This window comes from Hypomesus nipponensis, chromosome 8 (genome assembly GCF_054491055.1).
Source record: "Hypomesus nipponensis isolate SF chromosome 8, ASM5449105v1, whole genome shotgun sequence".
Classification (NCBI taxonomy): domain Eukaryota; kingdom Metazoa; phylum Chordata; class Actinopteri; order Osmeriformes; family Osmeridae; genus Hypomesus; species Hypomesus nipponensis.
In genome coordinates, this window is record NC_140368.1 from 148,644 (window position 1) to 176,377 (window position 27,734).

At 48.7% G+C, this 27,734-nt stretch overlaps 1 protein-coding gene and 1 long non-coding RNA gene across 9 annotated transcripts; one reads left to right on the forward strand and one right to left on the reverse strand.

Annotated features, from left to right (window-relative positions):
* Positions 1–1,007: 1,007 nt before the first annotated feature.
* On the reverse strand, positions 1,008–26,964 carry phldb2b (pleckstrin homology-like domain, family B, member 2b). 8 transcript variants are annotated; one of them, XM_084703147.1, is made up of 24 exons: positions 26,712–26,964; positions 23,551–23,598; positions 22,390–22,621; positions 22,075–22,257; positions 15,195–15,314; positions 13,631–13,806; positions 12,516–13,496; positions 9,810–10,172; positions 9,508–9,636; positions 8,065–8,202; positions 7,054–7,182; positions 6,045–6,200; positions 5,854–5,964; positions 5,564–5,653; positions 4,786–4,938; positions 4,487–4,678; positions 4,262–4,399; positions 3,998–4,091; positions 3,184–3,343; positions 2,882–2,972; positions 2,654–2,797; positions 2,348–2,567; positions 2,185–2,270; positions 1,008–1,611 (listed from the first exon to the last, which is right to left on the reverse strand). In XM_084703147.1, exons 1-24 carry the CDS (start codon positions 26,739–26,741, stop codon positions 1,471–1,473), a joined length of 4,305 nt encoding a protein of 1,434 aa, XP_084559273.1. In that variant the 5' UTR covers positions 26,742–26,964; the 3' UTR covers positions 1,008–1,470. The 8 variants fall into 8 exon arrangements, with proteins under 8 accessions (XP_084559273.1, XP_084559272.1, XP_084559274.1 ...); XM_084703146.1 differs by having other exon boundaries at positions 9,508–9,639; XM_084703148.1 differs by lacking the exon at positions 7,054–7,182 and having other exon boundaries at positions 9,508–9,639.
* LOC146274607 (uncharacterized) lies at positions 20,228–21,406 on the forward strand. The gene is made up of 4 exons (XR_014766323.1): positions 20,228–20,269; positions 20,897–21,024; positions 21,102–21,230; positions 21,309–21,406. It is a non-coding gene; the product is annotated as an uncharacterized LOC146274607 (long non-coding RNA).
* Positions 26,965–27,734: the final 770 nt, after the last annotated feature.

Genomic DNA, 27,734 nt, shown 5'->3' on the forward strand with positions numbered 1-27,734 from the left:
CTCTGGACTGACTCTGCTAATTGTGTGTCAATATTCACCCTGTACATTGCTCTGGATGAAAGTCTCTGCTGAATGAATTTATTATCAATGAGATACCACTGTTGTCATGCCTTTCTCGTGTCATCTACAAATTGGTGTACTATAATAAAGTGTTACCTATAATATTTCCATATCATGTAAATTGTCAGGTAAAATGAGGTAATTGACACAAAAGATTTAATCAAGCTCATCCTTACCATAAACCCACCACACTGAATGTACAATATCCGCGTTTTATTTTATGTATGCAAAAATAAAGATACATGCATTAATAGTCAATAGCAATATGACAGTATACTATGTATTGAGGCTGTTTATAGTTTTAAATATAAACAATATCCTTGAATTGATTGTAAAAGTAATGTGGTAGCCCAATTCACATGTTTGAACAGACATTTTGTGATCTTAAAATGATGAGACACCTTATCAAATCATTGGTTATGTCAAATACTGTCCTCCTAGTCCTAAAGAAAGACAACAGAACATCCAGGTCCAGAAAGGGACGTGGAACTGTATTTATGGTGTGATTCTCAGCCAATAAAATCAAAGGAACAAAGGCCACTGTCACACTGTGATGATGCAACAATGACACAAAGTTCCAGGTTGAGCACCAACATATTAGTGTCTCTTTCTACCTCCCTCTTCTCAAGGCACCTGATCAAGTCAGCTCATCTAATACAAGAGCAATAATGGCATGGAAGGAGCAAACGATTCAGAATAACATGATGAGCTACTGAGAGCTGACATGTCAGAGTGATCATAGCAGGTATATCACGTGACAGGGAGCTTCCATTCAGTAGAACAGTACTGGATTAACATTAAGTCATCTCATTTGACCAGTCTATGTTGTCTGGGATTTGACCAATCATGTAGCTACGTGGCTGTGATGATGCTATCTAAGATGTGACAAGTCATGTAGCCAAACATGGACAGCACCACAATATTATATTATGAAATCACAAAAAATGTGTGTGTCTTTAGCTCGCTCTCTCTCTTTAATACGCACAACCCCCAAAGTACAAACATCAGCCACATAACCTCACTTGTTGATATGTATATAAACTATCCTCTTACAACACACTGCATCAGCCACATCTCAACAACAGATAGACCAGGCAATGACATCAGCTTCCAAAATCAAAACCAGGAAGTGTGATTTCCACACAGGAAATGCAGAGGAAACACCCTTATCTGATCCTCTCATGATATGAAATATCTTGGGCATACTTTGGCCACGTATTAAGTCGCTAATGCAAAACAAAATAAAACCATCCATCTGAAGTGGCTAGGTTATAAGACATCATCCAATGAACAGTAACTAATACAGAGTATTGTTTACATTAAAACATAATAAATGAAGACTGGTCAACCCTAGTCAAGTCATAAACAAAAGCACAAAAAATTAGAACAGTCCTGGAATTGGAACCCCCTTTACACCATGAACTGGGTGTATCCTTCTGCGCCAGTGACTATGACGTCCATCCAAACCCTCATGGCCTCGGGGGAGGGAGCCACCATGTAGTAGACCCGGTCATGGGTCTTCACACTGAACGTCAGGGAGGGGTGAGGGCTCTGTGGAAGAGAAGGGGAGGGGAACAGGGGAGCAGGGGAGCAGGGGAGCAGGGGAGCAGGGAAGAGAAGCAAAGGTGGAGGGGGAGCGGAGGAGAGGAGAGGAGGGGGAGCAGGGAAGACAAGGGGAGGTGGAGAAGAGAAGAGAAGGAGAAGGGGAGCAGGGAAGAGAAGGAGAAGGGGAGCAGGGAAGAGAAGGAGAAGGGGAGCAGGGAAGAGAAAGAGAAGGGGAGCAGGGAAGAGAAGGAGAAGGGGAGCAGGGAAGAGAAGGAGAAGAGAAGGGGAGGTGGAGGGGGACGGGGACAGGAAGGAGAGGAGAGGGGGAGAGCAGGGAAAAGGAGCAGAGGGGGAGAGGGGGAAAGGGATGAATGCGGGGAAGAGTAAAGGAGTGAAATAAAAAAATGCTGACATGTCTGATGGTGATCTTTATGGTAATTTCTGGTGATATGTAATGGAGATTTTTGTTATTGATTGATGGCAATACCTGTATATACCAATATTAGATGGTGATATTCAATAGCGATAATAGATGGCAATATTAGATGGTGATGATAGATGGTGACATTCATCTCCTACCTTGTGAGCGTTCTTTAAGTGGTCATAGTAAACTTCCTCTATGGCCTGGAAGTAGATGACACCTTTCATCTTGGCTTCATGCTTGTCTGCATCAAAAACACACACACTTCACATGTAGCATGCACACTCAAGCAGTTAAGTGTGAGTGGTGGGAGAGGGTTACCTGAGTAGTAGGACAGGGTTCGCCGGTTGCGGTCGAAGACAAACCAACGTTTCTTCCAGGTCTTGATCTTGCCGCCCATCTTGACCAGGAAGCCCCGGCAGGTCTTCTCTGTCAGGGCCAGGTGGAAGCAGGTGTCCACACTGTGGCCCGCAGACTCAATGTGACTTCGCAGGTCAAAGTCATCCTTCCTCACCGGTAGGTAACGGGTCAATGGCCGAGACTGACAGGGGTCAGAGGTGAAGGTTGAGAGGTCAGGCGGAGACTAACAGAGGGTAGAGGTGAGGGGTGAGAGGTCATCTCTGGTACCTGCGCTCGCTGTTTCTCCCTCAGCTTCACCTCCCTGTCAATCATCTTCTGCCTCCTGCTGGTTTCCTCTTGCAGGCGCACCTCCAGCTCCTCTCTCCTCCTCCGCTCCTCCTCCAGTGCACGCTTCACTTCCTGCTCGCGCTCCTGCACACCACAACACACCTATCTGTCTGCCTGCCTGTGTGTTTGTGTGTGTGCCATGTAAGTGTATGTGCTCATGTGTGCTACCTTGTGTTCCAGCATGCAGTGTTTCTCAACCTGGGCCTCTCTCAACAAGCGTTCCATTTCCTCCAGTTTGGCCACATTTGATGTGCTGGAACTTCAACACACAAAGATTGTTTATACATATACAATGCAATCAATCAATATGAACCTGTTACATCAAATTCGAACCTCCTGACTGTCCCGTGTACTCTCTTGCCCCCCCCCCCCCCCCCCCCCGCCCCGCACCTCCCCATCGTAAACTGATATCCTGTCTGTTTCTGCTGCTACAGTCAACACAGTAACATGAAACACATTTACACACTCACCACGAGACATTGTCAGGGGAACAGGCAGAGATGCTGGTTTCCATGGAGTCTGAGCTGTCCACGCTCATGGTGTCGAAGGCCCGGTCGTTGTCACGGTAACCAAAGGAGTCCAGGAAGACGTTGTTCTGGGAGGCGGAGCTTGCCCGGGAGCTGGTGTGACCTGGGGGGACAGAGCTTAGCGGTTAGGAAACCTGGCGGCTAATCAAGAGGTCTCAGGTTTAAAAGAAATCAAAACAAAATACAATATTATTAACCACATCAAAACCACCGTCTTACTAACTGTGTGTCCTGATCCTGGCCCTAACCCTAACCTGGAGGAACAGACGACCGGTCCTCCTCTACCTCACACCTCCCCGCCACACTAAGGCTCTCACAACCACGTCAACACACACCCACCACAGGCACACAGCAGCTGGTCGCTGGCACACCAGGCCCCCTGACCTAACCCAACCCTGCACTGCCGATCAGACGGGCCAGGAGCTCCAAAGTGACGAGAGTTCAGCTGAAGACTTCTTCTCTCTTGGTGAACCAGAAGACTGAAGGAGTAAAACTCATCTGTGTCACACACACGATACCATCTGAGTGGGTTAGACTAGCTGGGAGACGCACCCTTCTGATGGCCCTGCCCTAGGGGCTGGCAGGAAGGGTAAACCTCTCACACACACATCTGAATGCACACACACAAACACACTCGGGTAAGTTGTATTGTTTCCTGTTTCCTTTCCTTCACTCAAATTCCTGCTCTCTCTCCTGAGATATCAACAGACTAGCCCTCACTCTGGATCCACCCCAACACACATCAACTGTCATGTACCTCTGTTGGAGCAGGAAGCCTCTCTGCTGGAGCCTGCCAGGACTCTGGGCAGGATGCTGCCCCAGCTGCTGCTCTGGACCAGGGACTGGTGGGACTATGGAGGACCGAAGGGGGGCCGGAAGACAGAGTGAGGGTCTTGGGGTTTATGTGTTTGAAATTCAGTATTTCCTTTATTGCCATCTATATTTCTATAAGTGAGTGCGTTTGAGCATGCATGTGTGTTTGCGAGTATGTATGTGAGTGTGAGTGCATAAGTGTGTGAACCTTGGCAGGGTAGCTGCGTCCCAGAGTAGAGCAGCTGAACTGAGGAGTGGGCACAGGCTTTTTCCTGGGCAGCGTGTCACTCAAGTGAGCCCCGCCCTCTTTTATCATCCTCTTCCTCTCCTCCAGGAAACGGAAGTGCTGAGAACACGTACACAGACTGTCAGTGCCCAACTCTGTCACTCTCACTGCTACTGACACACACACACACACACACACACACATTACCTGACCGTTGCGACGGTGGGTTTTGACAGGTAGAGGAGGGGGAGGAGAGTCAGGGAGAGGGGAAAGGTCACGATAGGTCACCATGTCCTCCGGCCAATGAACAGAGGGAGTTTTTGGGAATGGGCGTGGCAAAAGGGGCTTAGACGAAGAGAAAGAAGGAGGGAAGGAGGATACAATGGGGGAGTGACAGGGCTGAACAGGAGGAAAGACAGAAAACAGATGAAAAGAAGGATCCAGAAGAACACACACTGTTACACAAATACACACACACACACACACAACTGATCACACACACACACCTGATCTTCTTCGGTCTTTGGGGTGCTGGCATCGGGGGAGGAGCTAGGCTCAGTTTCAAGGCAGGGATTGGCCAGAATAGGGGCAGGGGTGGGGTTAATGTCACCCCCCAGTTGGGAGTAAAGTTCACTGATCTCACTGACTGTCACATAGCCCTGGAGCAGAGCAAGGGGGAGGGGAAGGGGGGCATGGAGAAGGTAAAGATAAAGGTGATGCTTTATTTAGACAGAGAGACATATTGAAACATAGTATTAGAGAGACAGCCATATTGAAACATACACTAGTTTAGCGTGATCAATGAAAGTTTAGTTAAAGTTTAATCAGGATGCTTGTTACAAATCTTCAATTAGTTTCACATGTATATTAGAATATATTAGAAATACACAAGCAAGCAGCAACAAGAGCAACAGTCTTTAGGTTTTCATGTGCCAAAAGACTGAATAAGATCACAACAGAGACACTGAACAGTGGAGGGAGGAGTGGAGGGAGGAAGGGGCAGAAGAGAGAGACAGTACCTCAGCACTCTTTAGAGAGAGAGAAGAAAGGAGGGATGAGACCAGCAGGTCAGCAGCAGGGAGGGGGAGAGAGTGGGGGGAGGGGTCGCCACGGAGAAGGTTGCTAGGAGACTGACACACATCAGCCAATGAGGCTGGAGAAAGGGAAAGCCCACCCATGTCAGACCAAGGAGGCCATGCCATTGATTGACAGCAGAAGAGTTCCTAACAGCAGCAGAGAGGTTGATAGGCTGGATTGTGATTGACAACTGTCATTCAAACTTACCTCCTTAAGAGTGACAGGGATGAGAGGGAAGCCCCGCCCACCAGTGAGGTCAGCATACTTCTTCTCCAGAGAGACCAGATTCTCTTTCTCCTGAAAACAAACACACAGATTAGGAAAAAATAAGGAATAACATGAATGAAAGGTGAACACAAACCAACCCACCCAAAAAAACACTCACACCCAAACACACTCACCCAAACACACTCACCCATACACACGCACCCAAACACACGCACCCAAACACACGCACCCAAACACACGCACCCAAACACACACACCCAAACACACACCCTGTGCAGCATCATCTGCAGGCTGCTCTTCTCCTGCAGGAAGCTGTCCTTCTCTCGCTTGGCCTGCTGGGTAATCTGAGCCGCTTGTTTCTTCAGGGTCACAAGCCTCTCCTGAGGAAAACACACACATGTTTATGGAAGCCCACACACACACATGTTTGCGGAACTCTCTCTCTGTCTCACACACACACCTTGCGGGTGAGCGTGCTGCGCTGGTAGTGTGTGACGTCTCGTAGGAGTGTGTGTGTGCTGGTGTCCTTCTCCTCGTCTCTCCGGCTCTCTCTCTCCAGGTGCTGGAACTCCAAGTCCTCAAAACGTTTTGTCTCTGCATCCAACACCTCTGAGGCCTGGAAAACACACACACATGTTGCATGTTCACACACAGCAATACAGCAAACACACACAGCAAACACACACACATAATATATACACACACACAGCAAAAAAACTAACAACATTTAGCATATTAAGCATAGTAAAACACACATTCTAAAACTGGTTGTTCCCATCCTTGATTGTGATTGGCTATATCGCGTTCCATGCCGTTGTAAAATCCAGCATAACCTCACAGGTTGTCCTCATAACATTCTTTAACATTCCATATTACTGCGCATCGAATATTTCAAGTTGAAAAAGACGGTAAAGATGTCCATCTGGCTGTTGCGTGGCAACGATTTATGTAGGAACTATACTTTATAGTAGCAGAAGAATGAAGGTTTAATATTAAACTATTTAGTTTCTAATTGTTTTTATTGATAAAACCATATCAAATATTTGTAGTCACAGTTTTAGAAAAGTTTTAGAACAGGTAAGGGGGTTATCAGCACTCCGCTCCTCGTGGTGCCTAACAACTTCCCTTACCTGTTCTAAAATCAGCGTAAACCACGGCCTCGCGGGGCTTATTGCTTAAAAACAAAAGACACAAACAAAACATTTAGAATATTTATATCTGCTCTTAAACACCAGGGAGGAGAGAAGAGACAACCATCCCTTCACTAAACTTTCACCTCCACCCCCCCCCCCCCCACACACACACACACACACACTGTGCATGCATCCATTGGAGCCATGATCTTTTGGGTGTTTACCGTGACATGCTGAAGCCACTTCTACCGGACTGTGCTGTGTGTGTGGAGTGTGTGGTGCGGTGTGGTGTGTGTGACTGTGTGTAATTGTGTGTATGTGTGTGTGTGTACTGACCCTGGTTAGCTGCTCCTGTAGAGGATCCTTCAGGGCCTCAGGACAGCAGTCCAGCTGAGATCGCTGCTCAGACACACTCTGACCCAAGCTTTCTACCCTGCCTCTCTCTGCCTGCAGCAGCTCACATGCCTGCTCACACACACACACATATATAGATATATACCCACACAGACACACACACACACACACACACACACAGGACAGAGGAGGGATGGTGGAGTTAGTGAGAGGAGGGAAGCAAGTTAGCTTCTACGATGACCAGGCTGAATGGACTAGAGAGAGAGAGAGAGAGAGAGAGAGAGAGAGAGAGGGGAGGGGGGAGAGAGAAAGGGTTGGGGGGTAGAGAGAAAGGGTTGGGAGGGAGGGAGGGAGGGAGGGGGGAGTGAGGGACAGAGGGAATGAGGGCAGAGCAAAGGGAGGCATGGAGGGAGAGAGAGGGGGAGGAGGGAGGAAGGAAGGAAAAGGGGGAGCTAGGGTGAGGAGGGAGAGAGGGAGGGAGTTTCCTCCTGTTTCAGCTGTGAGGGTTAATGGAACACTCCGGAAACAAGCCTGAACATGAGAGTCCTGGGAGGAAGGTGTCAATGGTGACACAAACACACACACAAACACACACACACTTTCTTACATGTAATACCTCTCTCAATCCCTTTTCACTCTAGCTCTCTCCCCCCTCTGTATTAACAGGTGTATATTTAGACCAGGGCAGCAGGGAGGAGCTTTACACCTGCAGACCAGTCACATGGCCTGTGTGTGTGTGTGCCAAAATGCATGTCCAGTCACATGGCCTGTGTGTGTGTGTGCCAAAATGCATGTCCATGTGCATGTCCATGTGTGTGTGTTTGTGCACAAGTCAATGAAAACGTATGCTTGAAAATACATATCCCACTGACCCCCCCCCCCCCCCTCACACACACACACATATATAGATATATACCCCCCCCCCCCCCCCACACACACACACACACACACACACTCCTTCTCTCCAGCTCTCCTGCTGCCAGCTGGTCCCACCTGCGTCTTCTCTTCATGTGCCTGTGCCTCCAGGGCGGCCATCTTGGTTTTTAGGGTTTCCACTTCCTGTTTCTCCTGTTGCAGCGCAGCTAACTCCGCATCCTGCTCCGCCTCCACCAGCGCTTGCTCCACCTCCACCTATCAAACACACACACACACACACAGATTAACACACCTCCATCCATCACTACATCCCTCCAATTTCTCTCAACTCATAACCTGGTAATTACACCTACATCCACCTCCCCTTCTCTCTCTCCACTTCCCCTCCACTCTTCTCTCCTCCCCCACCTCTCAAACAGACTCCTTCCCCACCTCTAGAACAGACTCCTCCCCTCCCCCACCTCTAGAACAGACTCCTCCCCTCACCTACCCCACCTCAAGAACAGAATCCTGCCCTCCCCCACCTCTTGAATAGACTCCTCCCCCACCTTTTGAATAGACTCCTCCCCTCCCCCACCTCTCCAACAGACTCCTCCCCTCCCCCACCTCTCCAACAGACTCCTCCCTTCCCCTTCTTCTAGAACAGACTCCTCCCCTCCCCTTCCTCTAGAACAGACTTCTCCCCTCCCCCACCTCTCCAACAGACTCCTCCCCCACCTATCCAACAGACTCCTTCCTTCCCCTTCTTCTAGAACAGACTCCTCCCCTCCCCTTCCTCTAGAACAGACTTCTCCCCTCCCCCACCTCTCCAACAGACTCCTCCCCCACCTCTCCAACAGACTCCTCCCCCACCTTTTGAATAGACTCCTCCCCTCCCCAACAGACTCCTCCCCTCCCCTTCCTCTAGAACAGACTCCTCCCCTACCCTTCCTCTAGAACAGACTTCTCCCCTCCCCCACCTCTCCAACAGACTCCTCCCCCACCTCTTGAATAGACTCCTCCCCTCCCCCACCTTTTGAATAGACTCCTTCCCTCCCCCACCTCTCCAACAGACTCCTCCCCTCCCCTTTCTCTAGAACAGACTCCTCCCCTCCCCTTCCTCTAGAACAGACTTCTCCCCTCCCCCACCTCTCCAACAGACTCCTCCCCCACCTCTCCAACAGACTCCTCCCCTCCCCCTCTAGAACAGACTCTTCCCCTCCCCCTCCTCTAGAACAGACTTCTCCCCTCCCCCACCTCTCCAACAGACTCCTCCCCTTCCTCTAGAACAGACTCCTCCCCTCCCACTCCTCTAGAACAGACTCTTCCCCTCCCCCTCTAGAACAGACTCTTCCCCTCCCCCTCCTCTAGAACAGACTTCTCCCCTCCCCCACCTCTCCAACAGACTCCTCCCCTTCCTCTAGGACAGACTCCTCCCCCTCCTCTAGGACAGACTCCTCCCCTCCCCTCTCCCTCCTTTAGGACAGACTCCTCCCCTCCTCCTCCTCTAGAACAGACTCCTCCCCTCCCCCTCCTCTAGGACAGACTCCTCCCCTTCCTCTAGGACAGACTCCTTCCCACCTCTCGAACAGACTCCTCCATCTGGTTCTCCAGCTCTTTGATCTTCTGTTCCAGCTCCTCCATGTTGTTGAGCACCTGGATCCTCTCCTCCTCCACACGCCTCACTTCCTGCCGCGCCTCCTCCGGCACCTGCTGATGACATGACATGCTGACCGTCACATTCTGGGGTCATGCAGGGGTCAGGGGTCAAAGCAGGACCAGAGGTCCTCTGGATCAGTCTCATTCTAGTCTTGCTATGTGTGTGTGTGTGTGTCTTGTTATCGTTTCCTTCCTGGACAGACAGACAGACAGGCGCCAGTTACCTTGGGAGACACCAACTCCCTGACCTGATTGGTCATCTGGGCGCGTGGGGTGGGGGAAGGGGCGGAGCTCCGCAAGCTGATGACCGGGGACTCTGCCCTGTTGTCACAATAACTGCTGCTCCGCCTCTGTTGGACCAGGCGCCCGCCGTCATAGTAACCGTTCTGGCTGGGTGGTCCGGTGGTTAGGGTGAGGGTGGGTTCGGAACCGGTCAGCTGCTCCAGCTGCTGGGTGAGCTTCTGGAGGTCAGTCACCGTGGAGACCTGATCTTTCACCCCCGCCTCCCTGGACACACCCCCTCTTAGGTCTTCAGCTCTGCCCAGTTCCGAGCACAAAGACAGGATAGTCTCTAGACGATGACGCTCCTGCACACACACACAGAGAGAGAGAGAGAGAGAGAGAGAGAGAGAGAGAGAGAGAGAGAGAGAGAGAGAGAGAGAGAGAGAGACAGAGACAGAGAGAGAGAGAGAGAGAGAGAGAGAGAGAGAGAGAGAGAGAGAGAGAGAGAGAGAGAGAGAGAGAGAGAGAGAGAGAGATTACAAGAGAGAGTACAATAGTGAAATAGTGAAAAATGAAATTAATAATGTATTTAATATAATTCCAGAATTCAATCAACATTGTATTCAAACTGAAAGAAAAAATTGGTACACTTATTTTTAGTTTGAATACATGTTTTTTTAAGTTTTAGATCAAAACTTATATTTTCAATTTCAAACTCTAGTTTTTTAACCATATATATCTTTTTTCAAATAACAAAACATTTGGCCCTGATTTAGCTCCATAGACACCTTGCCTCTCCCTCTCTCTCGTCTAGTTCAAGTGGAAGAGGGTTAGGGTTAGAGGGCTTGGTTCCTCTTTTTGTCCACCAGAGAGCAGAGTGGCTGCACACAAACACTGATGAAGTTCATGAGTGTGTGTGTATGAGCATGTTTCTGTGTGTGTCTGAGGGGTGAATGAGTGGATGAGAGAAGTACAGAGAGAGAGATGGAGAGAAAGTGTTTCAATGTGAATAAATGTGCATGGATTGAGTGTGTGTATGTGAGGGTGTGTGTGTGAGTATGTTTATCCACCTGTACTGCAGCCTTGCTCTCTAATCTGGCCTGGTCTCACAAACACACACACACATAGCTCTAAAATACTAAAGTCAGCCTCAAACCAGTTCAGGGTAAGAACAGGTAATTAACGTTTTTTTGCGTGTTAGCATTGGCTATGAGCCAAAACTATGTTAGCACGTTAGCAATGCCCATGAACAAGAGCTACAGCATGTTAGCATTAGCTCCCCCTCTCTCTCTTCCTCCCCCCTATCTCTTCCTCCCCCTCCCCCTATCTCTTCCTCCCCCCTCTCTCTTCTCCCCCTCTCTCTTCCTCCCCCCTCTCTCTTCCTCCCCCCTCTCTCTTCCTCCCCCCTCTCTTCCTCCCCCCTCTCTTCTCCCCCTCTCTCTTCCTCGAGCTCTCTCTTCCTCCCCCTCTCTCTTCCTCCCCCCTCTCTTCCTCCCCCTCTCTCTTCCTCCCCCCTCTCTTCCTCCCCCCTCTCTTCTCCCCCCTCTCTCTTCCTCGAGCTCTCTCTTCCTCCCCCTCTCTCTTCCTCCCCCTCTCTTCTCCCCCTCTCTCTTCCTCCCCCCTCTCTCTTCCTCGAGCTCTCTCTTCCTCCCCCCTCTCTCTTCCTCCCCCCTCTCTCTTCCTCCCCCCTCTCTCTTCCTCGAGCTCTCTCTTCCTCCCCCCTCTCTCTTCCTCGAGCTCTCTCTTCCTCCCCCCTCTCTCTTCCTCCCCCCTCTCTTCCTCCCCCCTCTCTTCCTCCCCCTCTCTTCTCCCCCTCTCTCTTCCTCGAGCTCTCTCTTCCTCGAGCTCTCTCTTCCTCCCCCTCTCTCTTCCTCGAGCTCTCTCTTCCTCGAGCTCTCTCTTCCTCCCCCCTCTCTCTTCCTCCCCCCTCTCTTCCTCCCCCCTCTCTTCCTCCCCCCTCTCTCTTCCTCCCCCTCTCTCTTCCTCCCCCCTCTCTCTTCCTCCCCCCTCTCTTCCTCCCCCCTCTCTTCTCCCCCCACTCTCTTCCTCGAGCTCTCTCTTCCTCCCCCTCTCTCTTCCTCCCCCTCTCTCTTCCTCCCCCCTCTCTCTTCCGCCCGCCCCTCTCTCTTCTCCCCCCTCTCTCTTCCTCCCCCTCTCTCTTCCTCCCCTCTCTCTTCCTCCCCCCTCTCTCTTCCGCCCGCCCCTCTCTCTTCTCCCCCCACTCTCTTCCTCGAGCTCTCTCTTCCTCCCCCCTCTCTCATCCCCCCTCTCTCTTCCTCGAGCTCTCTCTTCCGCCCGCCCCTCTCTCATCCCCCCTCTCTTCCTCCCCCCTCTCTTCCTCCCCCTCTCTCTTCCTCCCCCTCTCTTCTCCCCCCACTCTCTTCTCCCCCCACTCTCTTCCTCGAGCTCTCTCTTCCTCCCCCTCTCTCTTCCTCCCCCCTCTCTCTTCCTCCCCCCCTCTCTTCCTCCCCTCTCTCTTCCTCCCCCTCTCTCTTCTCCCCCCACTCTCTTCCTCCCCCTCTCTCTTCCTCCCCCTCTCTCTTCCTCCCCCCTCTCTTCCTCCCCCCTCTCTCTTCCTCCCCCTCTCTCTTCCTCCCCCCTCTCTTCCTCCCCCCTCTCTCTTCCTCCCCCCTCTCTCTTCCTCGAGCTCTCTCTTCCTCCCCCCTCTCTCTTCCGCCCGCCCCTCTCTCATCCCCCCCGCTCCTCACCAGTCTCTGGACCTCTTGTTCCCTCATCCTCTCGTCTCTCTGGTGTTGATGGTAGTCGCTCAGCTCCTCGTTCCCGCTCAGTGAGCTGATGCTGCCCCTCCTTTCTCTGAAGGGGGCCACACCCCCCTTCCCGAACGACTGCCTCCGCTCCCCCAGACCCCCGCCCCCACAGCGCTCCCCTAGGAGCAGCTCTGGGTCTGGGCAGAGCCCCCGGCTGGACGGCCTGCCTGGGTCTGGGGCGCTGGAGGAGGTGAGGCTGAGCTTCTTGGCCACACGGGGGCTGGATGGGGCCCCTGGCCGGCCGGGCACAGTGACGTCTGGGGGGGCGGTAGTGGGGGTCTTGGGGGTGAGTGAGATTGAGACCACACCCTCCCCTTGGGTGAGGCCGGGGGGGTGGGGGCTGGCCTTGCTGCCATTGAAATCGGAGCATCGCGGAGGAAGTGTTGTCAAGGCAACTCCGCCGAATCCATTGTCATGGCTACGTGGAGTGTGGCAACAAAGGCGGGGCATGGATCGACTGTGGTTGCCCCCCCCGCCCTTCATCCCCCCCCCTAGAGAACCCGTGGAGTACTTCCTGGTCCGGGGGCTGGGGATTGGCTCCTGGTTGCCATGGCTACGGCGGCCAAGGCGGGGGCTGGAAGGCATGCTTGCAGTACCGCCTGGGGGGAGACGGGAGGAGGAGGAGGAGGGAGGAGGAGAGAGGAGGCTGTCGCTACCAGCAACAGAGGAGGAGGAGCCACTGCCGTTCCACATGGAGAGCAAGGGGGAGGAGCCTGGGAGGGGCCGTCGGCCTTCGCTGGAGGCCAGCAGCAGGCTGTCCTGTGATTGGTTGCGGGTCATAGAGGGCCGTGGGGAGGGGGAAGGGGGACCACCTGATTTACCAGACAGGGGCGGGCGCTCAGAGCCGTATAGACGCCTAGCCTGCTCCTGATAGGCTGAGGACTGGGGAGCGGGGCTGGTGGCTGGCGTTATGGGTGGAGACTAGGACACAGAACACAGAGAGAAGAGAATTATGTCAATGCAGGGGTCAGCAAAATCATCGGCTACCTAGCCTTATAAACCTGTCCCTTTAAGAACTTGGATGGAGCTTAACCAATCAGGGAGCCCCTTAACACCTGAGTCATGCTGAAGTAGGAGGGGCAGGCGTCCCCATTGGCCCTCAGGCTGGTCTCCAGGGCGATCTTCTTGCGTTGCAGGGTGTCCATCAAATCACGGAGCTCAGAAGCCGAGCGCATGCCCCTGGCTCCGCCCCCTAGGGCATGACCATAGTCGCTGCTGAACTTGAGATAGTCTGGAGAGGAGAAGAGAGGGAGAGGTTAGTACCTGTTGCTGAGTTATTCATAGCCTGGTTTTGGCAGGACTGTCCAAACCTAAACAATTGAGCTGGAGTCAAACACACACCAACTAACACACACAGACCAACTACACACACCAACTACTGTCCAATACAAAACCAACACACGTGGCAGTTCTACCATCTAAAAGTAGAGCAAAGCAGATCCTTACTTTGTAATATGAGGAAATGAGCAAAAACGCTAAGTATTGAGGATTCCTACAGCCCTTTAGGTCAGTTACAACGAACCAACAAGAGCAACAAGTCTCTCAATAAGAGTCAATGTGATCCTGGAGGAAACATCAGGTCCAGACAAACATTCCTAAGTGCCGTTTTACTCCCCTCCCCTTCCCTTCCCTCTCCTCCCCTCCCTCTCCTCCCCTCCTCCACGCTCCTCCTCTATGGTGTTTAAACAGCATGAGATCGTTAAGCTGTTGGGACCACCAGAACAGTGAGAACACCCTATGTTACATCCACCACACACACACTCCTCACACACACACATACGGAGAGAGACTGTATATGAGTGTGTATATGAGTGTGTATATGAGTGTGTGTATGAGTGTGTGTATGAGTGTGTGTATATGAGTGTGTGTATATGAGTGTGTGTATATGAGTGTGTGTATATGAGTGTGTGTATGAGTGTGTGTATGAGTATGTGTGAGGAATGTGTGTGAGTGTGTGGTTGAGAGGTCAGACGCTGCCATGGAGGAGAGAAGTAGGGCAGAAAGACATCACAAGATCTGGAAAACACACACACACACAAATACATACACACAGCTCGGCTCCATAAAAGGGCATTTTCACCCAAAGTCCTCATATCAAATCTTTGAATTCTCCATTACATTGTTCTGAAACAGTTTGAAAGAGAAAGAGAACCAGAGTGAAATAGATCACTGTAAAGGCACATGTGCATGTGTGTGCGTGCATGTGTATGTATTGGTGTGTGTGTGTATGTGAGTGTGTGTGTGTATGTGAGTGTGTGTGTATGTGAGTGTGTGTGTGCATTCCTTCTGTCTGGACAGGGTGTCTGATACTGGACAGAGACACTCCACACACACCTTGTTCAAACGCACCATCAATCACCATGGAGACGGGAGCATACAGCTGCGTTACCATGGCAATGGAGGGGAACTGCTTGAGAGGAACATTCCAGGTTTGTTCTGCAGGGAGCATGTGTTTGAGGTGTGTGTTCTGAACTTTATGGGTATAATATATCACCCTTCACACACACACACTCCTCCTCCTTCTTCTTCTCTCCTCCCCACACTGTGTTCCAGGTAGGCTGCCTCAACAGGTGTGTGTGTGAGATGAGACCATGGTGAAGTGTGTGTGTGTGTGTGTACCTGTGCTGTAGACTAGGGGGGACGCAGTGCTTCTCTGTGGGAGCATGCTCTTCAGACGGCGGGCCTCCTCTGGATGGTTGAACCTGAAGAAGTACGACTTACCCAGACACAGGGAGTACCCTGGGAACACACACACACACACACGGTCAAATACAGAGAGCAGCTACAGTTCAGACTTTATTACACACACACACACACGTTAAGAGCGCTGGATCCAGACCACAGTGTTTTCTCTGGTCATCAATTAAGATCACAGTCGAGCTATAAACAAGAAGTCAGGGTCACAACCTCTAGCTACAGCTGTCTAAATACATCCAAGGGAGAGGAGGGAGGAAAGGCACGGGGGGGGGGAGAGAAGGAGAGACAAATCTGTTCCTTTTCACTGTCCTCTCTCTTAAAACCTTCCATCACTTCTTTGAGGAGGAGGAGAGGGCAGAGAGGGTGTGGGTGGAGAGGGCAGAGAGGGTGTGGGTGGAGAGGGCAGAGAGGGTGTGGGTGGAGAGGGCAGAGAGGGTGTGGGTGGACAGGGCAGAGAGGGTGTGGGTGGAGAGGGCAGAGAGGGTGTGGGTGGAGAGGGCAGAGAGGGTGTGGGTGGAGAGGGCAGAGAGGGTGTGGGTGGACAGGGCAGAGAGGGTGTGGGTGGAGAGGGCAGAGAGGGCGTGGGTGGAGAGGGCAGAGAGGGTGTGGGTGGAGAGGGCAGAGAGGGTGTGGGTGGACAGGGCAGAGAGGGTGTGGGTGGAGAGGGCAGAGAGGGTGTGGGTGGACAGGGCAGAGAGGGTGTGGGTGGAGAGGGCAGAGAGGGTGTGGGTGGACAGGGCAGAGAGGGTGTGGGTGGACAGGGCAGAGAGGGTGTGGGTGGATAACAAGAAGGAAAGAGCTGAGAGGGGAGGAGGAGGAGATGGCAGAGACTGCGAAAAAACTGCATGGAAAATCAGTTTGAGGCCATTTTCTTTCTGTCTTAAAACCGTGAAATCAGGAGATAGGAAGAGGTCGGGGGGTTGTAGTTTATATTGTCACTCTACTAGCATGGTACATCTCACACACAGCAGTAGTCACTCTGCTAGCATGGTACATCTCACACACAGCAGTAGTCACTCTGCTAGCATGGTACAAGTCTACTAGGAGGGAGAGAGACGGAGCGAGAGAGAGCGAGAGCAAGAAAGAGAGGGAAAGACAGACAGAGGGGGGAAAGAGAGAGAGAGGGTGGAGAAAGAGAGAAAGGGGGGAAAGAGGGAGGGGAAGAGAGAGAGAGAGAGAGGGAGAGAGAGAGAGAGAGAGAGAGGGGAGAGAGAGAGAGAGAGATGTGTTTGGTTGTTCTTGTCAGCTGTGTAATGAGACAATGTCTGACAAACATGTCCTGGAAATGGAGCAGAATGGAAGAACGTGTGAGTGACTGAGTGAGTGTGAGCTTGTGTTACACACACACACACACACAAGCGTGTGTTTAGTCTGCCCAGCTGAACTGAGCTCCAGCTAAACTGTGCTCCAGACAGACTTTGATGTAACAGAGGAGAGGTGGTGCTGGTAGTGGCATTGTCACACTCCCTGAAAATGTGTGTACTCATTTTGCAGTGTGTATGCCAGTTGCAGTGTGTGGATTACAGTTGATGTGCTTGTGCGTGTGTGAATGTATAAATATCTTAACAGTCTCTATCTAATGACTCACAGTGCCTTTCAGTATTTAGCATGCCCAAAGAAACACACGCCCACCAGTCCTACGGCAGAGAAACATGAGTGGCCTTATTTGTTTATTGCATTGCTTTGTACTTACTACTTTACTCCATCACAAAACTCTAAACTAACTCGAACAAACTAGCTCTAGTATACATAAATACATACACACTTATCCCCTCAAACACATCCAGCAGACACACACGATGCTACACTCACAAACAGACTTGAAGCCATCTACAAAGATAACCAGAAGCTTTGATGACACAGATGCTGCAGAGGACCAACAATCTGGAACACATTCACCCAGTCTGATCCGGTAACCTCCCACACACCACACACACACTAACCCCCAACACACACACCCTAACATCTACGGCAGGGGTCACTAAATGGCGGACTGCGGTCCAAGTCCGGACCCGGCGGCTTACTATCCGGACCCGGACAAACGTTAACTTCCTAAAAGGCGGGTCCTCTGTTGAAGTTTAGAACTATTGGATCTGCCCAGAGCCACTCTGATTTGCCACAACCAATCGCAAGCGTTCACCTTAGCCAATTCCTTCACCACTACTGTAACGGGGCTAGCTGCCGTACCTGGAAAATCAAACTTTTCCCAAACCCCGTGGGGAGGAGGGCCACAACATCATGGCCACCAACAAAACTCAGCAAGGAGTGTTCTTGCTCCGGCTTTAACCTATGGATATTCGGCAGCGTTGCCAGCGTTGAATAGTTTCGCTCGCATCTTTCTCCGCCGCCATTACTGAACTACTCAAACTAGTGCACGACATTAACGTCATCGTTCTCAGCCACTCCCTCTGTTCGCTGATTGGACCTACAAAAAATGTGTTTCTGGAAACCGACTTCAGAGCCGAGCTCCCAGACCTAGTACAGAAGCAAAATCCAAATTGAGCGGAAGTACGTAGGAGGGCCGAGCCAGGCTACCCCAGACCCAACTTCCCGACCAATTTTTTTTGTGGGCGGGGATAAATTGGGCTGGCAGCCAGGCTACCGGCTAGCCGTATGAACTGGAGAATAATATTGCTCGCCACACATTTATCTTACAAGACAGGTTAGATCGCTATCTAACTGGACAACATTCACACTCAGGGTGAACACTTATATTATCCAAACTACAGACCAATCACTATCACATACATCAAAACAGAACGAACACAACAACAAGTTTAAACTAGTGGTGGGCATAGATTTTTTTTTTTTATCTAGCTAATCTCACTGTAATCTTGGCATTAATCTAGATTAATCCAGGCTCAGTTGAATTCCGCCAAAGAAATTCAGAATGTGTGCTACCCAAATAATGACTAAAAGTAAGTCTTTGAGTACGGGTTTCTCAAGCCAGGTGGCGCATTAGACCAGGGTCTCTCTCGTCTCCTGTTTCCAAAATGCATCACAAACTGCTTGAGAAAGTTGTTCTACTATGATAATTGGTGATTAAAATAAATGTTGTTTGAATAAGATGTACTTGTGTTGATTAGATTAGTTAGCTTGGCTGATGTAGCTTGGCTGACGGGTTTGCCTCGGTTGCACTCAAACATAGTAGTTTGACGACGACTCTTCCCCCGCGCTGCATCAGTGCTTGGCCTGGCATCTTCAGCATTAGCTAAGGGATGCTTTGCGGTTAGGTGGTATTTGAGACTGGAAGAACTCCTACAGTAAACTAATTCCGCATATCACAAGGGGCAAACATCCTTAGTCTTGTCGAGGTTTCCATCGGGAAGCTTCTTAAAAATACATTTTTCCCTGAAGCAAACCAAGCGGCTTCATAGCTGCATCCATGTTAGCACGACACGTTTGATGTGATAATTTCATACACAAGGCATACACACAGGTTCGAAGACTCGTTCTCGCACCCTACAGGGCAATTCGGCTAGGTATACATCCGCGCTAAAATATCAAGGTGAAAGTCATCATAGCTTGCGTAGTATAGACCCAGCTCCCAACCCAACTTTGAGAATAGATTAACAGCGTTAGTTTTTTATCGCCCGATAAGAGTCTCACGTTGACGCAGCACGTTAACGCCGATAACGGCCCACCACTAGTTTAAACCTTTAACTGTAACTTTTCAGCTTGCCGTGGGGCATTCTGGGTAACAGGAGCGTTGCCGCTACACAACTATCTAAACAACTTTCCTTTGTCCTACTCTGGAGTCTTTACATTTATTAATTTAGCAGATGCTTTTATCCAAAGCAACTTCGATGAGAGAGCTTTACTAAAAGTGCATTGGTCAATGATCATAAACAACGAGATAGCCCCAAAAAGGCTTTTGCAGGCTTTTGTAGTCTTTGATATTGACTGGTTCATGCTGGGATTGCATGGTTTCTATGTCTAAACCAAAGAAGTTATTAAGAAGTTATTTGTCCGTGGGATGAAAGTAAATATCTGCAAATTACCTGTTAAAATAGCTACATTTGAAAAAGTGAAACTATGCGTTTTAACAGAAAATTTTGGTGAAAATTTTATTAATACTAGTAAAAAAAATATTTTGCTGTAATTTTAATGTAAATGTATACATTTACATTTTGCCATTGTCTTTCTATCTGTATTTCCTGTCATTCAGAAATACAGAAAAAAACACTATTTAGCCTACAGGAGTACTGTAATTTAATCTTTTTTTTGTTTTTGTTTACAGTGTAACCCTGCAGATACCAACTAACCCTAACCCAACAGTATGAATAAGCACCAACTCTAACCTTTGTCAAATCACTCCTACAGTCAACAGCTCAATATTCCAGCACAATGATAAACGATTTAACCAGTCAATAGATCAATATTTCAAAATACATACAGCTCTGGAAAACATTGAGACAACACGGCACCTTTTTCTTTTCCATTTTAAAAAGGGTAAAATTTAAGAGGCCACTGCACATTTTACCCTTCTGTTTCTTACTCAACCTTATTAAAAATGAAACAAAAAGGTGCAGGGGCTCTATTTTATCCAGAGCTGTATAACCCATCAAGACTAGTCTTGACTACACTAGTCTATAGACTTCTACGCTTCAGACCCACTGTTTCACTTGCCTAAGTAAACCAGACCACCAAACTAACCACTTTGGTTCCTTTATTAGCCTATCATTTGATGCTGGTAGTTCATGAAGAAAGGGACATCCTTAGGTTTTTTCATTAATTCAATATTATGCATAATAATACATAATTGTATTAATTGTTATCCAGTGAAATTAGGGATATATTAGCAAGGGGGTTTAGCACTTATACAAGGCATTGTCTTCATGTCACATTTTAATTGGGGGCTGAGCACCCCTGAAGGTCTGATCCTCGAATTGACCCTTGTCGCATCTCGGTTAAGTTCGCGATATGGTGCTACCGTTTAAAAGCTATCAGAAACAAGAACACATTCCTCACGTCAAATCTGTTGTTTCCCTCTTTATGTGAGTCTGTCAACGCGGCTATTATTCTTTGTCACGTGAAATCTCACCCGTGTTACCCGCCCGGGGCGCGCGAGCGTAGTCGAGGTGAAAGGAATGATGAACCATATAAGTTATGAATTTAGCACGTGTATGTATGCTAAGAAGCTTTAACCAATAACCAAACTCTCACATGAACCACCCCGAACAACTGAAGCGTACTTCAACTAAATTTCCGTATTCAAGCACATTTTTGTTAGGCTATAGGCTACTAAACAAGTTAACTATGAGATCATAAAAGTACCTGCACGCAACTCTGACCTTCATAAACACCACACTCAATCAGCGACCCGGTAACGATGCTCAAGCTCTCTCTTGTTGACGTTATAGTTCCATGACATATCTCTCCCTCTCTCCCTCTCTCCCTCTCCCTCTCCCTCTCCCTCTCCCTCTCTCTCTCTCTCTCTCTCCTCTCTCTCTCTCTCTCTCTCTCTCTCTCTCTCTCTCTCTCTCTCTCTCTCTCTCTCTCTCTCTCTCTCTCTAAAAACGAATACACCAGCCAACAACTATGCACGTGTAAACTAACCTTTTCCACTTCAGCAAACCCCGTAAAACTTTCGACCCTCTTCTGCTTGTCCGACGCCTTATCAGAACAACCCGGGGTTTCCCGGTTCCAGAGAATCACAGAGCCAGCCCGTCTCGGAGCCGTAAATTTCCACGGATCCAGATTTAAGTGGAGGACTACGGGGTTCGCTGGTTACTTTCCATATGCGTCTGAGGTAAGGCATCCACCAACTCTGAAAAGGGGGTGGAAACTTCACATTTACTCAAACGTGCTTTCCTCTATCATGCCAAGGCCTCCTCTTTACTAGTTTACGAAATCGAGTGAAAATTAAAACCAGCTGGTGATGTAAAAGGATCCGACTGTATGCAAATAACACGTGACTTCCAAAGACGGGCGACCTGGAGCCCCGGTCCTGTGTTGGTGAGTTCACTGGTTTTAAAGAAACGATGCCCCTCTCACTTTCTTTGTCCTGACTTCTTTTCTCTTTAAATCACCTAGGCAAGAATGTCACTGCTGCAGACTGCTGGAATTCAGAGGATTATAAAGAATACATGACTACTTTTGGCCGGATTAAACCATTATTTTACCATTCACAACCCCTCTTGGTCTCTAGTACAGGAAGTTACAAAAGTAAGATTCACGGAGAGAGATAGAAAGACAGAGAGAGGAAGATTGAGAGGATAGAAAGGAAGAAAAAGAGGGAGAGGGAGAGAAGAAAGCAGAGTGGGAGACAGACAGAGAAGGGGGGGGCAGTCAAGGGAAAATGAAGGCTTGGGAAAGGGAGGACTTGTGATGTAAGAGATAGAAGGAGGGAAAGAGGGAGGAGGAGGAAAGTCTGATATTTTGTAAAAGGACTTTGCTCTTTTGGTCACTGATTTTGGTGTAGTGTTTCAGAGTGTGTGTGTGTGTGTGTGAGAGAGAGAGAGAGTGTGCTTCCACATCACCACAGTTAGCTGTGCAGTTGACACACTCACACACACACACTCACACATGCACTACTTAAATACACATAAACACACAATACACGTGCATACATAGACACACACAATACCTAAATACAAGTACATACATCCACACGTAGCTTGAATTAAACATGTGTAATTAGATGTAGTATGCAGTATTATCACATCTATATCTGTCTCTATCGTTATTTGTTTCTCTGATCTAGCTGTATGTGTGTGTTACCCTGGGTGAGGGGGGTGGGGGTAGTGTCTTTCTATGTGTATCTTTCTCTCTCTCTGATCTAGCTTTATGTGTGTGTTACCCTGGGTGAGGGGGGTGGGGGTAGTGACGGGAACCCCGTCCAGGGCGCAGGCGTGTCCGCAGGGGTCCAGGGTGACTACGCCCCCCTGGTTGGTGATGAGACAGTGCTCCGCCTCGATTCCCTCTCCCTGCACCACGATGTCCTGGGGAACACAGGCATCCTCACGCCCCACATGGGTCACCCCTGCACCACCAGCACATACACGTGTCTGTTACATATGTGTTTAAGAGAGATTGTAGGTGTAAGAGAGTGTGTAAGTGTGTGTGTGTAAGAGTTTGGAGAGTGTGTGTGTAACAGTGTGTGTGAGTGTGTTACCTTCTCTCAGGGGCAGCAGGGTAACAGCTACACTGAGGCGGCCGCTGCCCAGACTGACCAGGTGAGGCATGTCTGTCTGCAGCTTCACCACCTGCCCACTGTCAATCAACCCTGGGGGTGGGGCCTTCCCACTGTCAATCAACCCTGGGGGTGGGGCCTTCCCACTGTCAATCAACCCTGGGGGTGGGGCCTTCCCACTGTCAATCAACTCTGGGAGTGGAGCCACCTTGCCCTTTCATCCAAACAGGCAGAGATAGAAAATAGACAGAGATTGGATCGCGTTAGATATAGATTAGATAAAGTTAGATAGAGATTGGATAGGGTTAGATAGATATTGGATAGGGTTACAGTATATAGTTTGGATACGGTTAGATAGAGATTGGATAGGGTTAAATACATTAGATCAGGTTAGATAGAGACAGAGAGGGGGAATTCAAACTCTTGATCTGAAGTCAGATGCCTGACTCCTATAGCGTAAGGGTAAGGGGTAACCCTAACGTAAGGGTAAGGGGTAACCCTAACGTAAGGGTAAGGGGTAACCCTAACGTAAGGGTAAGGGGTAACCCTAACGTAAGGGTAAGGTGTAACCCTAACGTAAGGGGTCCCGTTATCGTCCACCTAGCTCTTGACGCTCGTCATAAAGTTTACGAAAATGTTGATATAGTACAAATTAAACACGTTATGTCACAGAGTTGTACTTTAATATATATATAGATACACACCTATATTATAACATTCCGGTTTTAAAATCCAATAAGGATATGCCCCAAGTTTTTATTTTCCTAATTTTTGCAGTTAGCCAGGGAGTCCCATTATCGTCCACCCAACCACTTTCAATGGAGAAATGTCAAGTTTGACGCTGCGTAAGGCAGATGCAACACGTATGATTTGAGAATGTATTTACATACTAAAATCTCAAAGTAAGATACTGTAATTTGGGTTGCAGCAATATAAGGTGTGTACATATCGATGAGTTACTTCCTTTCGTTGCTGCTGCATATCTTCTTTAAGAAATTGACGGAAGAAATGGTTGTGGATGATAATGGGGTCTGGAACGTTGGCAAGTTTGAATGGACGATAAAAGGGCCACTCACTCTAAGTGTGTGTGTCAGATGAGTGTGTGTGTGACTGTGTGTGTTAAGACTGTGTGTGGTTGCTTACCTCAGATGCGACCTGGTCAGACTCTGGTTTGAACATCATCTCTGAGTCCTACAGGAGAGAGTGAAGTGTTACTGAGAACACACACACAGGCTCACACACACATACATGCACATACACTTATTTATCAAACACACACAAACAAACAGCAGCACCAAGCCCATGCAGGCTGGCCACAGCTGGATGATAACACACTTAGAACAGACACACATTTGGAAACACACAAATACACACTTTATACCACAAACAGCTGCCACTTGAGAGAGTGTCCGTGTGAAAGTGTTCCAGACAGTGGAAAAAAATCACTTAAACAGTTCAGGGTAGGAATACACACACACACACACACAAAGTAACCAGTGGGAGGGATGCATCGTGTGGACAGATTTCCCACCAGTCTACAGCAGAGCTTGGCTCGACCAGCCCAGTCTGCCCCTTTCAGCCCAACATGTGTGTATGTTTATGTGTATGAGTCCATCCAGAACACAAACCAGTTAAACAAATGTGCACATACAGACACACACTTTTACATTTAGTCATTTAGCAGACACTCTTATCCAGAGCGACTTACAGTAAGTACAGGGACATTCCCCCAGAGGCAAGTAGGGTGAAGTGCCTTGCCCAAGGACACAACGTATTTTTCACGGCCGGGAATCGAACCAGCAGAGTAATAGCCCAACTTCCTAACCGCTCAGCCATCTGACTCCCACACACCACATACAATTAACTGATGAGATTATTAGTCTCTGAGAAACCACACCTCCCTTTTCCAGTCTCCTTCCCTCTTTCTCTCCTACCATCTTTCTCTCAATCCTTATATTCATCTCTCTCTCCCTCCTCTCTCTACTTCTTTCTCATTTTAATCTTCTCCAATTCACTCAGCTATTTTCCTCTCCTCTCCTTCCAGAGGAAACACAAATCACAGACAGCTCCCAAACATTTCCTCTCATTCAGGGCTCACTTCCGGTCACTTCCTGTTTAGTTCTGACACCCTGGTTACCCCACACAGACACACTCAGATGCAATGACAACACACGTTCACACACGCACACAAAATACACACACACGGGTCTCACCGGTTACATGAGGCCTAACTGCAGCGGCACAGGTTCGAATCTGGCCTGGGTAATTCTCTGCATGTCTTCCCCCTTCTCTTCCCTGCCCTTTCTGTCTATTTCATACTTGCATGGTCCAATAAAAACATGGAAATGCCAAAAATAGAATAGTTGTCATACTCATAATTCTAGCCAGAATATGAGTCTGAAAACTCTCCATTGGGCTGTGACTACGGGGCGTGTTTCAACCGAACTCGTAAAACAAATGCCTCTTCGCTCAATTGGATAGACCTACAACCAATCAGAGCAACGTAATATGTTGTTTGTTGAAAACAAATTCAACCCAAAGGCTCTTTCGTGACATTGTTGATTACGTTACTGTTGATCATCTGTCCATCATCGTATAAAGCCCGCCCTGACAATTTCATTGGTCCGTCCCGATCCTGGTTTTACGTAGTTGTTCCCAATACGAGACCCTCCAGACCCAACTTCCCGAGCAAATTCTTTTGTGGGCGGGGCGAAGTTGGGCTGGCAGCCAGGCTACACATACACCACACATGGACAAAACACTCTCAAACATGGATGCAAAATACACAAAAACTAAATACATACAAACACACAACAACACATATACAATCACACAACATACACGCATACAAACACAAACTTTCTTGCATCAATAAAGAGCACACACACTCAAACACTCACACTCATATTCACTACACACATATTCACTACACACACACTCACGTACACACACATATTCACTACACACACACTCACGTACACACACATATTCACTACACACGGTGAGGGGAGGTACACTAGCGTGTGAAGTTCAAGGTGGAGAAGTTCCTTTATAATAACAGGAGCTGTCTTTTAACCTCCTGCTCCCTCTCTCCTCTTTCTACTCCTCCCTCCCTTCCACTCACTCACTCACTCCCTCTCCTCCGTTCTACTTCCTCTTCTCCCTCCTTCATCCTCTCATTTATTCCTCATCCACCCCCCTCTTCTCTGCCCCCCCTCCTCTCCTGTCCAGGTGAACAGGGCAGGTCTAGGCAGGTAGATCTTCAGCAGACCGCTCATGTGTGTCGCTGCCTCTGGGACAGAGCCCCCCCTCCTCCTCCCCCCAGACACATTCCTCTACAATTCAAATCCTTGATCTATTGCTGTACTTTTATATTATATGCATCTGTATGTTGCTTTGGATACACATTTCTATAAAAAGGTAACCTGCTGAATAAACCCCACAATAGCATGCTATACAAAATTAATAGTCATCTGGATAACCCCAAGAACCATTGTATATCATTTAAATCCACATTCGTCACAGATTACCTTAAGTGACCATAACAGCTGGAAGTGTTATTTGATATGAGGTAGGGTGTGTGAGTTTGAGGTAAATATAAGATCTCCTAAATAGCATCTGCAGCGGATCAGCTCGTGTTTTCACTTCTAACCGGAGCGGATATGACCGAGAGATTGAAACCGGAATGGGCTGGGTTAGGGTTAGACTGTAATGTGTTGGAGAGAGGGTCCCGAGCACAGGTCCACTAGGTGGGAAGGAGAGCGAGGAGGACAGGATGAACGATGAAGAAAGCGCCTGATTCAACTCTTGACGTTCATAGAAGTTAATGGTTGAATGTTTTTTTTTTTACAAGTTAATCGATCAGACGCAACATCTACTGTAGGATAATGTGTAGTTTGTAGGCTACCGTAAAGCACATTGCACACAGATTAATTAAGTGATGAAGTTTGACGAATAGTTTGTAAATTCAACAATTCCTCCTTTTCAAAATTCCTCCTTTTCAAAACTCTCCCGTCATCTTGAAGCAAAATGTAATAAGGTCAAGAACTAAAACACTCATTTATTCGCTTTCCAATTAAACACGGAGTCCTGCCCACCAATCCTCCATTAGCTGTTAGGGTTAGGGTTAGCTGTTTTAAGATCCAGGAAACGGCATGAGGGTGATGCACAGGCAGCACAGGAACCCTCCTCCCGTAGCCTAGATGTTTAGACAGCTGTTGAAACAGTTTAGCATTTACACAAAGCTTATGAAAGGCATCCGAAAGTAGTACCAGGTAGTCTACTTTGTTAAAGACATTTCTTACCATAGAAGCCGGACCGGCTAATGATACCATCCTAAATAACACTGTCAAACACCGGGGACAAAATTATTTCTTTTTTTATACTCCAAACGTTTGTGTCACGTCTCTCTCCTACCAGCATAGGGTTAGGTTAACCCAAACACCTTCCGTGCGCGCTCCTCAGCTGGGCTCGTGGTTCCTCAGAAAAAAGAACACACACACACAGAGTTCGGTCCCCGCCAGTTAAGAGTATAGAGCTCAGGAATGCTTAACAGCTGGAATGAGACCTGGAAGGAACGGACGGGACTTCGGGCGGGAGCAGAGCTCTTTCTCTCTCTCTCTTTCTCTCTCTCTCTCTCTCTCTCTCTCGCGCGCTCGCTCCCTCCCTCCCTCCCTCGCCCTTCCACCCTACCTCCCTCCCTCCGCGTGTGTGTCTACGTGAGAGAGAGAGTGTGTGTGTGAGAGAAAGAGACATAGTGTTTGGTACAGACTTGAGACAGCAGCACTTTGCGGGTGAGAACAGACATAGTTTGACCCTGCCGTCTCTGTGATTAAGGCAGAACTCGCTGATGCAGTTCTTTAACCGTGTCCCTGTGACCTTTGTTGTTAAACTGGAGCCAGGCGCCATTTGCCTGCTATAGCTTTAATCTAATCGAAATTATCATTCATATAACCACATTATACTTTGAATGTTTGGACCTTTACAGTATAAATTTAGTTGTTTTTGTAGTGAAAGTAAAGTATTTCCTAACTTTGTTTTGGGCTCTCGAGACATAGTAGTTTGTAGGTCAAGTTGGTCTTTGTTGAGAATGTAATGAGGACGTCTGTGGGTATCATATCTGATATCTCTATGGGACATCTCCCCCTGGGAAAACAATCTAATCGTTTCATCGCATACCAGGGGTGCGCAGGTGCGCAATGGGATTTGCATGATTGGGCACCGGTGCTTGCCAGTGCGTGAGCGCAATTAATTGGCATGTTAATCACAAGCGCATCTCCACGTCCCTCTGTTGTCTGTTTCCACGTCTGCAACAGAGTAATAGTAAC

Excerpts from the sequence above, each read along its gene's own strand:
- phldb2b (XM_084703146.1), bottom strand. The coding sequence starts at position 26,741 with ATGGTATCATTAGCCGGTCCGGCTTCTATG. Across the intron at positions 23,599-26,711 it reads TAGCCGGTCCGGCTTCTATG|GACTCAGAGATGATGTTCAA; the intron begins GTAAGAAATGTC and ends TCTCTCCTGTAG. Across the intron at positions 15,315-22,074 it reads CCCCACCCCCCTCACCCAGG|GGTACTCCCTGTGTCTGGGT; the intron begins GTAACACACACA and ends GTGTGTTCCCAG.